Here is a 14,486-nt window from a genome sequence, read left to right as displayed (position 1 = left end):
GGCCCATCTAGTCCAGCTTCCTGTATCTCACAGCGGCCCACCAAATGCCCCAGGGAGCACACCAGATAAGAACAGGAGGGCTCACCGCCTGATGCTAATGCAGTATACCTGACTTTTTTTTTTGGGGGGGGGGGAACCCTTGAGGGGCCTCAAATACAACATTGCCTTCTGTGACAAACAACTATTAAAAAAAATCAGGATTACCTCGATAATAGAAAAGGCAGTAATCAGAAAGGACAAACCAGCGCCGCTTCCAGAGCTTAAGCCCAGAGCTGTCCTGAAAAGAGACAAGACAGAAAAGTACAGCAAAAAAGGACATTCTGCTTGCAAAGGGACCCAGGAATCAGGACTCAGAAGCCAACCTGCCCTCATCTGTCAGGCTTCTAAAGAACCTCTGGGCACCAGTTTCCCTTGTTCCTGCTATCTAGGTTCCACTATCCATGCAGGAATCCCATTCTCCTCAGATCTCTTGTCCTTCGAGCAGTGGCATCGCTAGAGGGGTGGGGGGGCTGCGGGCCACATCAGGTGACATGCATGGGGGGGTGACATCACTACTCACCAAAATGTTTAAAATCTTGGTATTTTTGCAAAACACCATCATGTTATATCTCAATCAATGCGTAATTTCATGCAGAATGCAGCTAAACAAACCGCGTTTAAATATCTCTATTCAATCAAAAGTTATAGCCAAAAAACCAGCAGGGGTGAGGCAATGGTACATCACCCCACTGACCACCCGGGGCATTGCCCTGCCCACTGCATGGGAGGAGATCCATCATAGGGGTGACATGCTGGCTTCCCGCACGGGGTGACACAAACCCTAGTGACACCACTGCCTTTGAGTTATGGAACTCCCTTAATTTCTCACTTTTTTTTTTTACCTGTTTATAAAGCCATCCACGCATAATAACTGGTGAATTAGGATCCCTCTTGACGGAGTTTGCTCTCTTTCCAAAACTGTGTATCTTCCGGACAGGCCGGGCTGCAGGTGGCTGTTGGGGACAAATGATTAAATACAGAGTGTTAGGTGGTCTTTTTACTACTACTACTACTACTACTACTACTACTACTACTACTACTACTACAGTTCCAGCCTATTTATACACGGATTTTTTATACACGAATTTGACTCAACACGAATGGCCCCTGCAAGTGAGAAAGAATGTGCTGATCCCTGGAGAAGGGGAAAAAGGCATCCCTTTAAAATCCGTTTTAAAAACTGAACAGTCTTTAACAACAGCCTCCATAATGAGAGGGGGGACAGCAGGCTAATAATCCATCAATACTTCTCTCTCCTGCGGACCCCTCCCTTCCCCCAGCACATGAAAGAAAGGTGATCATTTTGCATTGCTGAAGGGAGGGGCTGAGTGAAGTGCTGATGGATTGTCTTCTTAATGACACTTATCTTAGAGTCAAAAGGTCAGCAAGGCTGTTTTTCAATCACTGGAGCCAGAAACTTTGTTTTTTAAATTTATTTGATATAGTACTTTTTTTTAATCTATGTGAGTGCTTGGAAAGGAACCCACGCAAATAATTAGTCTCAACTTGTACTATTACTACTACTACTACTTTACTTATACTGTACCATCAGTGCCTATGGAGTCTTACAGAGTTGTATGGTCAAAACAGATAGGTCCCTGCACCGGAGGAGCTTACAGTTTAAGACAGACAAGAGAGAGAATGGCAAAAGAAGGGATGAATAGGGAAACGAGAGCGGGGATGTGGGCAACTGCTGTTACGGATACAGGAAATGAGAATTAAAGGGATAAGCCAAAGGTTAAATGGAAAAGGTGTGTTTTGAGAAGGGGTTTAAAGGAAGGATGAGAGGCACTTTTAAGCGAGACACTTGGAAACTGGCAAATTCTACAAGAGTGGTGATTGAACAGATTTCTTCCCATAGTAAGTCACAGTCACTGTGGGTGTTATTAACAGATCGCTTATCACCTCCAAATCAGCCTGTTCAATCACCATACATATGTGGCATCCACAGCCAGCCAGATGGGGCACTGGCCAAGGGGATCATGAGGTCCTGAAGGTCCAGAACTCATGCTTGGAAGTTGGCATGTGAAGACCTACAGCTGCATTTGGACTCTAGATTTATGAAAAATCTAGAGGGCTAGTAACTTTTGCGAATTATTTCCACAAGTACAATAAAATTATTCTTTTCTTGAAACAAGATGTTTTTAAAAATCACAGAGAATACACACAGCCCATGCTATAGAAACCAAATGCAGATATGAGCATTATGCAATTCATCATATACTTGGGAGGACATCTCCCTACTTGACAAGTTGTTGATTCCTCAGGCAAACACTGCTTCCGAAGTGTATTAAAAATAAAGCTGAGTGTGAGCCCTCTTTGACTCAGGAAGACGTGTGAGGGGTTTGGAGATGGGGCTTTCCTACCACCAGCTCCCATTCCGGGTTCTGGAGGAAAAATCCATTACGGGGTACAAGCCATGATGTGTATGCACAACCTCCTGATTTTAGAAATGGGTTATGTCAGAATGCCAGATGCAAGGGAGGGCACCAGGATGAGGTCTCTTGTTATCTGGTGTGCTCCCTGGGGCATTTGGTGGGCCGCTGTGAGATACAGGAAGCTGGACTAGATGGGCCTATGACCTGATCCAGTGGGGCTGTTCTTATGTTCTTATGCTCTTGTAAGAGAGAAGCCCCAGAATTTAAAGTGTGTGAGCCCATTCAGGCCCCGTTTGGGCCTGGCTGTGAGCATAAGCAGAGTGCTTTGGCCAAAGTAGGCCCTATACTTAGCTACTTGGGTCAACAAGACATTTTAAAGATGCCCCCTGAATGCCCTTTTGTGTCTGTGTTAAAAAAAAGCAAGTCGTGTTGCAGCTAGCACCCCAAAAACAGGAAACAGCTAGCTAACCACAACAGACAGGTGGTTAAAAGAGAAAAGAGACTTTTTCCAGCATGCTTTTAGCCATTACAAGGAGGGAAAGAAGGGGATTTTTACAGTAAGAAAGATTTTACATGTTTTTAAAATGCCATATTTAGTAAGCGCATGCTGGACAAGAATTGAGTAAGGGGCTGTGTAGGCAGAGACAAAGCCTCACGTGATATGCTGTTTGCTAATCAAAAGAGTATCCAAGGCTCTGCAATTTACATTGTGCCAATCAGAAGTCTAGCCAATGCTTTGCAATGAAAGCTTGAAAGTATATCTGTCCAGACCCCGAAAGAATCGGGATTGCAGACTTTGGAAATTATTCCTCTGTGACCAGCAGCCGGCTGAAAAGAAATAAAACTTGTTTTCCTTGAAATCCTCCTGGTGTCCAGTTTCATCCTTGCCTATAACCTGCAACATTCTCACCATTTCAGATTCCTCACCTTTGTTCCCATGGAGACCGAAGTGATGGTGGCTGTACTGCTAGCTTGGCTCAGGCCACTTTTAGGCCGGTCCCCATCCGACATGGTCCCCAATGCTTTTCTGAAAAACAGAGCAAAGGATACAGGGCATTGAACAAAGCTCGGGAATTCACAAGACAAGGATGCCAAGTCTGAGACCATTGCTTTGGGAAAAATGGTCATCTGCCTTTCCAAGGATTTTGATGTTTGCTTCAACCTGAATCACAGAAGCCACATCGACTTTTTTTTATCAATTATTTTTACCTGTATCTAATTACCCTTCTCTCCATTGCCTTCACCTGCTTGCCTTGCTGCTTTCTCCACTGTTCAAAAGATGGGCAAGTTCCTCTCTGTGTGTGACCTACTCTCGGTCAGGGCAGCAGTCATAACCCACCTATTGAAGATCAGTGATGGAGACTACCATCTGATCCTCTTTAGATCCCCACTCCCACTGTCAATTCTTCTCCTCATCCATTTGGGCAGGAGGTCTGGTCAAGAGGGTAGAGCCTCCATTTGCCTGAAGATAACATCCCCAAGGTCTCCAGTTCGAGGCCACCGGCACCGTTCAACCTTGAAGCAGCTGACAAGCTGAGCTGAGTTATTCCATCTGCTCTGAGCATAGGAGGATGGAGGCCAGAATGTGAAACCAGATCAGAAAGAAACATCTGAATGTTGTGGTTCTTGAAAGATAGAACCTTCCTTCAATTGTAAAAATTCCCTACAGGGATTTAAATGGCCTGCCTATGTAAACCACCTTGAATAAAGTCTTGAATAAAGACCAAGAAAGGCGGTATATAAATACCTGTATTATTATTATTATTGTTATTATTTGCCCTTCAGTATAAGCTCCCCATTGCCTCATTCTTCTCCCATCTCTATGCCTTCTACAATGCTATGCCTGGAACAATCCCCCACACTCCTATTCAACAAACTAGTTCTATTTTTTTTCATAAAGCCTTTCTGAAAGACTTGATCTCACTCTACGAGCACTTCATTGGCACCTGATTCTCATCTACTACCTCAACTTTGTACTCATGTTTCAATCCCCATTCAGGGCCATAACCCATCTGGACAGTGCGATATCACTTCTGTCATGTCCAGAGGATTGTAACTACCCTTCCTGATTATATCACTGTTTAATAGAGGGTGTGGAAGATAGAGGAGTAAAGGTAGCAGGATATGAAAGTGGATAATTGGAAGGGAAGGCCATGGATAAATTTGAAGCCTTTCTACTCAAGGCTTTCTACCCATTACTGGAGTAATGCAAGGAAGAAGGTGACTTTCAGTGCCGATGGTTTATGCAAGTTGGCTTGATAGGAATATCAGCATTTCTTTTTAAGTTTCTAGTCCTCATGGACGTGAAACTTTCACTGAAAATGCGCAGAAAATGATCCATCAATGTTGATATGGTCAGGGTATGGAGAACTATTTATGAGCACCCCCACCCAACATACATTCTTCCAGATGCTACCCATAAAACCTCACCAATATCTCTCCCAATGTCACTGTACAATATATTGTTTTTCTTGCCCCCCCAGACCAAATTTTGCATGTGTGTACTCACCCCCACAAACAAAACCCTCAAATATAATATTTCCAATGAGCAGTATTGCGCAAAAATACAATTTGAATTTATGAATTCAAGTGTCTTAAAAGCAGCAGGGGACATAAAAGATACAATCAGCCCTTATTAAAATCCTTTTCATTGCTTCCAGCGTATAGGCTGCAGTTTTTGCTTGCTTAAACGATGCATTTTAAAATCTTTTTTTTTTTTAACTAAAAGTCAGAGCAGAGTGTTGAAACGATCAACTCTGCTCCCCTGCTCAGCCCTTGCCAGTGAATTCTCTCTAGTTATTTTTGGCTCTAACCCACCTGCTTGCGTCTGGCAAAAGCCTCTCTTTGCAGAGGGTGTCAAATTGGTTAGATGGCAAATTCCAGCCTTTTTTCCTTGGCAGTAGAGATTCTACAGCTAATCATCCCTTTGTTGTTAAAACACCAAAACCTCATTCTTTAATATTTCAGGCTAATTCCCAGCAGTATTTTTCATTTCCTCTTAAACAAGCATTTAGAACCTCATGTTCTCTCTTAAGAACTAGCTTATGGGCATGACATCTTCTGTGATTCCACGCACAGCTGCGCCCACTTTATCCCTCTGCTCACATAGCCAAACACATCACCCATTGCTGACATCCAAAGATCTTCTTGGTCCTTGCCAGGCCTCCAACCTTTCTCTCTTGTTGCCCCTTATACCAGGAATTGGGTCCCAGATCCCCTAAATGCACTCTCTCTCTCTCTCTCTCTCTCTCTCTCTCTCTCTCTCTCTCTCATGTCCTTCATGCCCTTCCTTAAAGCCCACCTCTTTTGTGAAACCTTCGACTCACAACCCCACTCATCCCATTACTCTTGTGTAACTATGCATACATGCAATGTCACATAAATGCCCTGCCTCTTTTTCATCTCCTTTCCTCTATTGTCCTTGTGTCCAAGATTGTAAGCCCTTTGGGGCAGGGACCTGCCCGTTTAGGACCCAATCCCATACAGTTTTCCAGCACTGGTGCAGTCGCAATGCAGTCCCAAGGTAAGGGAACAAATGTTCCCATATCTTAAGGGGGTCTCTATGACTGCTGCCCCACCACAAAATGCAGTGCATGCCCCATTGGCACAGCTGCACTGGTGCTGGAAAATTGGATAGGATTGGGCCCTCAGGGCTCAATCCTAACCCCTTATGTCAGTGCTTTCCAGCACTGACATAAGGGCAATGCAGCTCTGAGGTAAGGGAACAAACATGCCCTTACTTTGAGGAGGTCCCTGTGAGTACCACCCAACTGCAGGAAGCTACACATGTCCCATTGGTATTGCTATGCCACTGCTGGAAAGCACTGACATAAGGGGTTAGGACTGCACCCTTAGTCTCTGTAATGTATCAAGAGGTGCTGTGTGACTAATAACCACAGCTATTGCTATTAAGCTCTCTAGTAGACTACAGCTTCATTTATTCTTTAATGATCACCTGAATATGGCCCCTGAAATCCATCAAGCCCAGTACACTCTGTTGGGAACAGCAGCAACGTTTTGGGTCTTAGGCAGAGAAAAATCTTATTCCCTGGCCCTATAACCTGATACAATTTTATCTAGAGTTGTCAGGGCTTGAATCAGGGATCTCCTGGGTGCAAGAAAAGAAAAAGAAAAAGCATGTCCTCTACTGTTGTGCTATGGCCTTTGCTAAGGTCCTGGAACTAAGATCCCTCGCAGAAAAATGTAGCTCAAGGTCTAGCATGCCAGGCTGGGTTTATTATTTACAAAAAGGAATGGTTGCCTATAATTAGATGTCTTCTGGCCAGAAGTTATAGAAAGTGAGGTGGGAGTGTGTGCGATGAAGACAACCAAATGCAACAATAGGCAGCACATTCTCTCTCTCTCTCACACATACACACATTCACAGTTGTGCTTGACAACTAAAGCAACCACCTGCCTGTGCAGTGGAAAGCTGAATTCCATGACCTGACCTGCATTCAAAGTAAGCAGATAGGAATCTTCTTTTGCTCCTGCTAATGATGGGCTTGAACATAAGAACAGCCCCACTGGATCAGGCCATAGGCCCATCTAGTCCAGCTTCCTGTATCTCACAGCAGCCCACCAAATGCCCCAGGGAGCACACCAGATAACAAGAGACTGTATCCTGGTGCCCTCCCTTGCATCTGGCATTCTGACATAACCCATTTCTAAAATCAGGAGGTTGCGCATACACATCATGGCTTGACCCGTAATGGATTTTTCCTCCAGAAACTTGTCCAATCCCCTTTTAAAGGTGTCCAGGCCAGTCGCCATCACCACATCCTGTGGCAAAGAGTTCCACAGACCAACCACACGCTGAGTAAAGAAATATTTTCTTTTGTCTGTTCTAACTCTCCCAACACTCAATTTTAGTGGATGTCCCCTGGTTCTTGGAAGGTCAAGACAGCAGCAGCAACAGTGTTCTAGCCAGGAGCGGTTGCCTGCCATGTTTCCACACACACACACACACACACACACCCCAACAGTGACCCATGTAGCATACACAGTAAGGGGAGAGGGGGGTCCACCCAGCCAGTATCGGCCACTAGCTGGTTGGGCCCAGGACTCCCCAGGGGACCAAAGCAGGCATCGGCAGTGGGCCCTGAGGCTCAGTTGCCTTGCGCTGACGCCAGCTATGAAAGGGCCACTTGGCATCACGCCACAACCACAACAAGGGGATGGAAAGGGCAGGGAATGGCGCCTTCTTCTCAGTGTCACCCATCCCAAGCAGCCTGCTTTGTCGAACTCCTTCTGGCCGTGTGTGAGGCGATTGTGTCTCGCATTCCCAAGCCAACAACTTCCATAATGCCCTGGAACACTCTGCCCCTTGCGTTCCTTTCCTCCCACCTCTCACCCTCACAGTGACGCCAAGCAGATAAATGGGGGCATTGATGCTGCCAGCACAACTGCCCTCCTCGCTGACCCCAAACAGCCAGGGGAACATTGTGCCAACTGTGAAGGTCTGCATTCAACCACCCACTCCCTTCGCCGTATCCCTTTGCCTTGGGCCAGACAGAGAAAAGAAAATGCGACGGAGTAACGGAAAAAGTTCCTTTTCCATTTCACGTTCCCTCCCTAGGCCTTTCTTTGCTGTTTCAGTTGCCGTTCAACACCTGCAAACTGGATTGCTATGTTTTCTTCACCTGCTGCTGTTTTTATTGCTTATCGTTCTCCTGGTTTTTTGTTTTTTTTAAAGCTCCTGTGACTTTTTCCTTTGGCTGTATTTTACTGTAATTTTTGGATTTGAATCTTTGTTGTCAGCTGCCTTGAGTGCCCTACTTTTATGGGAGGAAAGGCGGTATATAAATATTTTAAATAACTATATAAACTTCGGTTTTTCACACAAGGGTATAAGCAGATGGGAGGGACTGAAGAAGGAAAGGTCTCCCTCTCCCCAAAAAATGACAGAAGCACTGTTCCTAAAAGCTGCACAGCTCAAAACCAAGCTCCACACATCTCAAAGCTTGGTAACTAGGAAGTCTAGTGATTACATCTGACGTCATCACCGAGCATCCAGACATGCCGCCACGCTACCGCGCAGCCAAGGACGAGTCCGTGCAGTGGCGCAGAGAACATTGAAGCATCTGGCCCTTTCAGATCACCAGATACTTCAGAATAGGGCAGGGTTTCTCAAACTGTGGGTCACAACTGATGTCCCGTGGGTCCTGAGTTGGATCCTCCCACCCACGGTCCCTCCTCCCACAGTCTTGTTCTGGTTGGCTCCAAGCTGGAGCCCTCCAGACACAATTGGAGGCCTCACCGGGCCTCTGCAGGCCTCCAAAAGCAGCTGGACAGTCACTTCCGGGTTCATGAAATTGACTTCCAGTTGCTGCCAGTACTAGTGTACCTGGGGAGGTCAGGGAGGCAAAAGCCCCAGGTGGTATCCCAAAAGGGGGTGATGTGACGGCCCTTCCCCCTGCAGCCATTTGGTCGGTTAGGAGGTGGGTCGTGGTGCCCTCCACCACAAAACAGGTTGGTCACAGTGGGGGGAAGTTTGACAACCCCTAGAATAGGGCATGGGGATACATTTTGTCCGTGGATACATTTTGTCCAGGCTCACAGTCTGATTGATCCCCATATTTGGAATGGGTGGGGGTGGATGGGAAACAGCACTTTTTTCCCAGTTCAGAATGACTGACACAGGGTAGTTCTTTCTTCCACCGAAACATTTGGCTTGCCTCACATGCTCAATTCACCTGGACAATTCTGTCGTATTGAAAGCATACTTTCCCTATAATTAAGGCATAAAGGGGAGTCAACTGATTAGGGGGGGGGGGGAAGCTGACATGCCCTTGTGTTTGCAACAACAGCTTAATGCGCAGAAATTAGCAGGAGAATTTTATCTTGACATTATTAGGAAGAGTATTTACACAAAACATTCAAGCAAAAAACAGAGAAATAATATTCACAAACCAGTTTAGATAGCTTAACCAATAAATAGTTCCCTGTCCCCTACGGGCTCACAATCTAAACAAGATTCAGAAGAAACTCCAGCAAAACAGTCACTAGAAAAGATAGTTTCTCTCCTCTTGCTAAATATAAGAGGACCACCTTTTTAAAAGTCAGCCAACAGGGGTTTTGCCAAGTCAACAGAGGTTACTTGCAGATTGATTCCCTGTTCAAACATCTGCAGATTGATTCCCTGCTCAAAACACAGGCTCAAAGGCAGTCGTATCACTAGGGTTTATGTCTCCTGGTACGGGAGGCCAGCGTATCACCCCCATGCAGTAGGTGGTGGGTGGGGTGATGTAGCATTGTCTGGCCCCACTGGTTTTTTGACTATAACTTTTGATAGAATAGAGAAGGCCTTAGTAGTGGACCTCAACAGGTTCAATACCGCTGCCCGAACGGCCCCTCCTGACCGAGGAGTTAAGTCAGATAGAGGTTAAAAGAGAAGATGTTTCAGACCTCATTGATAAATTAAAGATGCCCTGATGGCATCCATCCAAGAGTTATTAAGGAATTGAAGAATGAAGTTGCAGATCTCTTGACTAAGGTATGCAACTTGTCCCTCAAAATGGCCATGGTGCCAGAAGATTGGAGGATAGCAAATGTCACGCCTATTTTTAAAAAGGGAAAGAGGGGGGACCCGGGAAACTATAGGTCGGTCAGCCTAACATCCATACCGGGTAAGATGGTGGAATGCCTCATCAAAGATAGGATCTCAAAATACATAGATGAACAGGCCTTGCTGAGGGAGAGTCAGCATGGCTTCTGTAAGGGTAAGTCTTGCCTCACGAACCTTATAGAATTCTTTGAAAAGGTCAATAGGCATGTGGATTTGGGAGAACCCGTGGACATTATATATCTGGACTTTCAGAAGGCGTTTGACACGGTCCCTCACCAAAGGCTACTGAAAAAACTCCACAATCAGGGAATTAGAGGACAGGTCCTCTCGTGGATTGAGAACTGGTTGGAGGCCAGGAAGCAGAGAGTGGGTGTCAATGGGCAATTTTCACAATGGAGAGAGGTGAAAAGCGGTGTGCCCCAAGGATCTGTCCTGGGACCGGTGCTTTTCAACCTCTTCATAAATGACCTGGAGACAGGATTGAGCAGTGAAGTGGCTACGTTTGCAGACGACACCAAACTTTTCTGAGTGGTGAAGACCAGAAGTGATTGTGAGGAGCTCCAGAAGGATCTCTCCAGACTGGCAGAATGGGCAGCAAAATGGCAGATGCGCTTCAATGTCAGTAAGTGTAAAGTCATGCACATTGGGGCAAAAAATCAAAACTTTAGATATAGGCTGATGGGTTCTGAGCTGTCTGTGACAGATCAGGAGAGAGATCTTGGGGTGGTGGTGGACAGGTTGATGAAAGTGTCGACCCAATGTGCAGCGGCAGTGAAGAAGGCAAATTCTATGCTTGGGATCATTAGGAAGGGTATTGAGAACAAAACGGCTAGTATTATAATGCCGTTGTACAAATCTATGGTAAGGCCACACCTGGAGTATTGTGTCCAGTTCTGGTCGCCGCATCTCAAAAAAGACATAGTGGAAATGGAAAAGGTGCAAAAGAGAGCGACTAAGATGATTACGGGGCTGGGGCACCTTCCTTATGAGGAAAGGCTACGGCGTTTGGGCCTCTTCAGCCTAGAAAAGAGACGCCTGAGGGGGGACATGATTGAGACATACAAAATTATGCAGGAGATGGACAGAGTGGATAGGGAGATGCTCTTTACACTCTCACATAATACCAGAACCAGGGGACATCCACTAAAATTGAGTGTTGGGCGGGTTAGGACAGACAAAAGAAAATACTTCTTTACTCAGCGTGTGGTTGGTCTGTGGAACTCCTTGCCACAGGATGTGGTGCTGCCGTCTACCCTAGACACCTTTAAAAGGGGATTGGACAAGTTTCTGGAGGAAAAATCCATTACGGGGTACAAGCCATGATGTGTATGCGCAACCTCCTGATTTTAGAAATGGGTTATGTCAGAATGCCAGATCCAAGGGAGGGCACCAGGATGAGGTTTCTTGTTATCTGGTGTGCTCCCTGGGGCATTTGGTGGGCCGCTGTGAGATACAGGAAGCTGGACTAGATGGGCCTATGGCCTGATCCAGTGGGGCTGTTCTTATGTTCTTAGGTGGGAAACCCTGGCCTCTGAGCGGTCCGCTTGGAGGCAGGCTGTGCAGCATGGCCTCTTCCAGTTTGAAGAGACACTTGGCCAACAGGCTGAGGCAAAGAGGCAAAGAAGGAAGGACCATAGCCAGGGAGACAGACCAGGGACAGACTGCACTTGCTCCCAGTGTGGAAGGGATTGTCACTCCCGAATCGGCCTTTTCAGCCACACTAGACGCTGTTCCGGAACCACCATTCAGAGCGCGATACCATAGTCTTTTGAGACTCAAGGTTGCCAACAAATTTCAATGCAGTTTGTTTCATTGCATTCTGCATGAAGTTTCACATCGAGTGATATATAACATGATGGTATTATTCAAAAATACTCACATTTTAAAAATTTTGGCAAGCGTCACCCCCCTATGTGTGTCACCCGGTGTGACCTGCAAACCCCCCCCCCGCACCCTCTAGCACCGCCACTGCTCAAAGAAGAGGAAAAAAAAGTTGGCAACCCTAGTGGCACATAGCATTCTGGGATGCCTGGAGGCATAACGCAACATAGTGGCTAAAGCATGTGAGTCATGACGTCCTCAGTTCAAATATTACCCCAGGCATGAAGTGACCAAATGGCCTTAGGCAAATTTCGCTCAGCCTCAAAACCAAAAATACCAAGATTTTAAAATGACCTCATGACTTTAAAAATGACCTAGACATGACCTCAGCAGACCTGTAAGTCAGGGCTGGTCATCTCCACAAAGTGAGGCAGGAGAAGATTTAAAGTATAGTGGGGCAGGGGGTTGAAAGGCAAAGCTGAATCTGCCCTATGCCCACACTCCCTACTACCACCAAAAAACCACATTCAACTTTTCCCCCCCCCCCTCCTGATAGATCTTCACTCAACCACAAGAAAAAATGACTTAACAAAAGTGGTTGAGGGAAGCACATCAAGAAAAGGGGAAGAGTCCAGTTTATCCCCACTCATCATTTTTAAATCTCCACCATCCTTCTTTGTAGAGACTAAGGAGAGTGGAGAGAAGTTGTGCCGCAACAAATCTATTGTAATACTGTACTTGCCTGCACATGCCCAGTCTCGTCTGATCTTGGAAGCTAAGCAGGGTCAGGCCTGGTTAGTACTTGGATGGGAGACCGCCTGGGAATACCGGGTGCTGTAGGCTTATACCATAGTCTTTCGAGACTGAAGGTTGCCAACCAACCACTTGCCTCAAAAATTGGTGAAAGACTGACTTAAGTAACATGTAAAAGCAAAGTATGAATCATATGCTAAGCATTATAATTATTTAGTAGAATCCTGGGGCACCTTAAAGGCATACTAAGTCATTGCAGCATAAGTGCCAGTAAACTACAGCGCATAGTTTACTTCATACTCAGATGCATGAAGGGTGATCATGTGTTATTGACTGGAGAGGAGGTGATGGAGAAGGGGGAGAATGAGGCAAGGGTGGTTGAACCAGGTAGCACAAGTGATTGGAGGAGGCAGATTCTGGCATCCAAGGCTGAGTCTCTCCTGACATCCCAGTCTTCCCAGATCATCTTCAATGATGTTGACTCAACTTTCCCCCATAGAAGGGCCCCAGCAGAAACCAAGAAATGCCCCATGCCAAGGCTTTGATATGGCACTTCACAGTTTGGCCAAAGGTCAGGGTGAAATCAAATGTTTTCATGGTCAAATTGGTTTTTGCAGCTGTCTGTCTGCTTTAACCCTTCCCTGACCTGCTTCTGGAGTGAAGAGCATGCATGTACAACAGGTATGGTATAAAAAGGATGAATTGTGTCCCAAACCCTGGAGGAAGGTGCCTATTTACTACTCACACTAGTATACCTGGAATCCTGTGCTACAGAGTGACCAGAAGCCCACTGTGACTCACTTCCTAACAAGCCCTTTTCATGTGATATTGTCCAAACTCACCACATCCATCAATCCTTCCTTCCCTTCCCTTCCCTTCCCGCCCTAAACAACAGCCTTTTCTCCCCATCTCATGTCCCTTACCCTTACGCACAAATACTTGGAAGTAAGTCCCACTGAAATTAATGGAACCTACACCTTGGTAAGCATGCAGCTGATGTCACAGAAAAATTTGGCACCAAAAGGCAAATCTCAGGTCTTCTCAACACATATCTAATTTTCTGAGACCTCTAACTACAGTACATACTTCTTCCTCTCCATCATCATGTTCCGCAGGTGACTCTGACCCCAAGAAACAGCTTAAAACCCTCTCTATGGTCCAACTAGGGTTGCCAACTTCCAGGCTCACCCCTATAGCTGCCCCTTTCACAGCAGTTGCCTCTGCAACAAAGAGCCCATGACTGAGTTTAGCACCAGACTGTGAAAGCTTCACCTGCTCATTCATGCACAGCTAACTTAGATGGCAAACCCTAGAAATTCTAATGTTTCTTAGGGGCAATTTCCCCACCACCGTCAGCACCAACATAGGACCAGCAGCATTTCAGAGTACTATTCTCTTCCCCATATATCTTCTCCAAAATTCAGAGTGGAAAACTTGAACCCATAGTTCCCTCATTATACTAAGTATTAGGACTAGCTACTGTTAGATCTTGAATCCCAAGAGAATCTACAACACCAGGGTATGACTCCAAGAACTGCTAGCATCCAAGTAGTGGCATAGCTAGAGGGGGTGCAAAGCGCTAAGTTTTGCAGGGAGCCTCACACCGGCGTGCAAGCCCCCTCCCCTTCGGAGTTTGCCTCCATTTTGCTCCCACCACCTGGAATGGCTGCAAAGGGAAGGGGCTGCTTGCATGCTGCAGTGAGGTTCTCTGCAAAACTTTGCACTTTGCACCCCCTCTAGCTACGCCACTGCGTCCAAGCATGGTTCCAACTCTAATTCTTATTTGACAAGCCGGAAGAATTCTAGATTCTAGAAGAATTCTAGATTCTTCTGCCAACTTAACAGTTCCCCTTATTCTGAAAGGTAGACAGTGTAGCACTGATCCCTTTAGACTGCATTCCTAAAAATGCATAAAAAGCAAAAATATT

The 14,486-nt window shown here is 46.0% G+C and overlaps 1 protein-coding gene and 1 pseudogene across 1 annotated transcript in view; one reads left to right on the top strand and one right to left on the bottom strand.

Moving 5' to 3' along the window:
- The window catches only part of PLEKHA4 (pleckstrin homology domain containing A4), a 51,480-nt gene that overhangs the window by 23,960 nt on the left and 13,034 nt on the right, over positions 1-14,486 (bottom strand). The window contains exons 2-4 of the mRNA XM_066628382.1: positions 3,345-3,444; positions 882-992; positions 205-277 (exon numbers count right to left, since the gene is read on the bottom strand). Of these exons, the coding sequence (XP_066484479.1) occupies positions 205-277; positions 882-992; positions 3,345-3,428 (268 nt within the window). The 5' untranslated portion in view covers positions 3,429-3,444. The remainder of the gene's footprint in view (positions 1-204; positions 278-881; positions 993-3,344; positions 3,445-14,486) is intronic.
- On the top strand, positions 12,525-12,648 carry LOC136654935 (5S ribosomal RNA; annotated as a pseudogene).

The sequence above is a fragment of the Tiliqua scincoides genome, chromosome 5 (assembly GCF_035046505.1).
Source record: "Tiliqua scincoides isolate rTilSci1 chromosome 5, rTilSci1.hap2, whole genome shotgun sequence".
Lineage (NCBI taxonomy): Eukaryota > Metazoa > Chordata > Lepidosauria > Squamata > Scincidae > Tiliqua > Tiliqua scincoides.
Note: the sequence above shows the minus strand (reverse complement) of the source record. Positions and strands in the feature narration are given on the sequence as shown.